General features: G+C 16.8%; 1 protein-coding gene across 1 annotated transcript; it reads right to left on the bottom strand.

The window, feature by feature from the left end:
- Positions 1–43: 43 nt before the first annotated feature.
- Positions 44–997, bottom strand: PGSY75_0827500 (putative apicoplast ribosomal protein L21 precursor; the record flags this gene model as incomplete). The annotated part of the gene is made up of 1 exon (XM_018785394.1): positions 44–997. The coding sequence occupies one exon, from the start codon at positions 995–997 to the stop codon at positions 44–46; it is 954 nt and encodes a 317-aa protein (XP_018642361.1).
- Between the last annotated feature and the right edge of the window lie 737 nt (positions 998–1,734).

Genomic DNA, 1,734 nt, shown 5'->3' with positions numbered 1-1,734 from the left:
AACATATAATATATATATATATATATTTATTTATTTATTTATATTATGAATAGAAATGCTCTTTAATCATAAATTCATTTACTACTGGATCAAAATCATCGAGGGGGTCATATTTTGTTAATCTCTGTTTCTCCTTTTCTTCTTCAATTTTTTTAACTTCTTCAATAACTTCAGGTCGTTTGCTTAATTTTTTTGTTTTTAGAATATTACGAAGCATTTTTTCTTTTTTATAATTACCTCTATGTTTATAGAATGTTTCGAATTTCAAAGAGCAGAAAGAATTAATATATTCTATAAAATTTTTTTTTAGATGTTTTAATTCTAAACTTGGTCTTACTATATTATGTATACGATTTAATATATAATATAAAGAATCATCTTTAAAAAAATTATAAATTCTTTTTTCTTGACCAAGTAATTCATTATTATATTCAATTTTATTTATTTTAATTCTAGTCATTTCTTGTCTATGCCCATAAAATCTTTTATAATTTTTTTTGGGTTTATATTTTAATCTATATATTTTATGTCCTCGAAAATGATTTAATACTGTAGCATGAATACGAACATTATCTAAAAATGGTCTACCAAAAAATATCTTCCCTTCTTCATTACTATAAAATAAAACTCTATTCAAATATATATTTTTATTTTCTTCTTGTTTTATTCTAAATACATCATAAAATCGACCTTCTTCTACCCATCTAATTTTTCCACATATTTCTATAATACAATATTTTCCACTTCTATCTTTATCATCTTCAATTTCTGACAATTTTACTTGTGCAGGTGAACTGATTAAAACATTTAATGAATTACTTCTTCTTCTCTTATTCGACTTAAATATATTACTCACAAAATTTAAATTATATATTTTTTTATTCAAATTATTATGACTTATTTTACTTATATATATTGAAATGTTAATAATATACATAAGAATAAAACTTGCACATAGCAAAAAGGATTTATTTTTACTCGAAAAAATAAAAAACATATTTCCGCATATTCATTTGTATACTTTTTTTAAATCGCTCATTTTAAATATTTAAAAGAACCCTGCTTTGGCCATTCTTATAAAAAAAAAATAAAATAAAATATAATAAAATATAATATATATATATTTTATATATATATTATTATTATTATTATTTTAAGAATGTGATTAATTCTATCATTATGATAAATATACACTTATTTTTTATTCTTCCCTCTTATACGAGTTATTAAAATATTAAAAATAAATAATAAATAAATAATTTATGATAGAATTACCTGAACAATTAAAAATATATATATATATATAATATTGATAATAATATAAATTATAAATAATATATATATATATATATATATATTATTTATATTATTCTTTTTATTATAATGTGTACTAATTATTTCTTTCTTTGTGAATATTATTATAAGAGGAGTAATTCTTATTTAAAGGTATACTCTTTAATAGATTTATGTCTTAACAATATATATATATATATATATATTTTTTTTATCACAAAATATTTAAACAATTTATATTTTCTTTATGTGTAATAAATATATAAGAAACCTTACATAATAATTTTTATTAAAAGATAAAAAAAAAAAAAAAAAAAAAAAAAAAATTCAATATATATGTAAATTAATAACATTACATATATATTAAAATAAATATATAAATAATGATCAAAAAAAATAAAAAAAATAACTTTTTGAAATAAATCATTTTATTATTATTTT

The sequence above is a fragment of the Plasmodium gaboni genome, chromosome 8 (genome assembly GCF_001602025.1).
Source record: "Plasmodium gaboni strain SY75 chromosome 8, whole genome shotgun sequence".
NCBI lineage: Eukaryota > Apicomplexa > Aconoidasida > Haemosporida > Plasmodiidae > Plasmodium > Plasmodium gaboni.
Note: the sequence above shows the minus strand (reverse complement) of the source record. Positions and strands in the feature narration are given on the sequence as shown.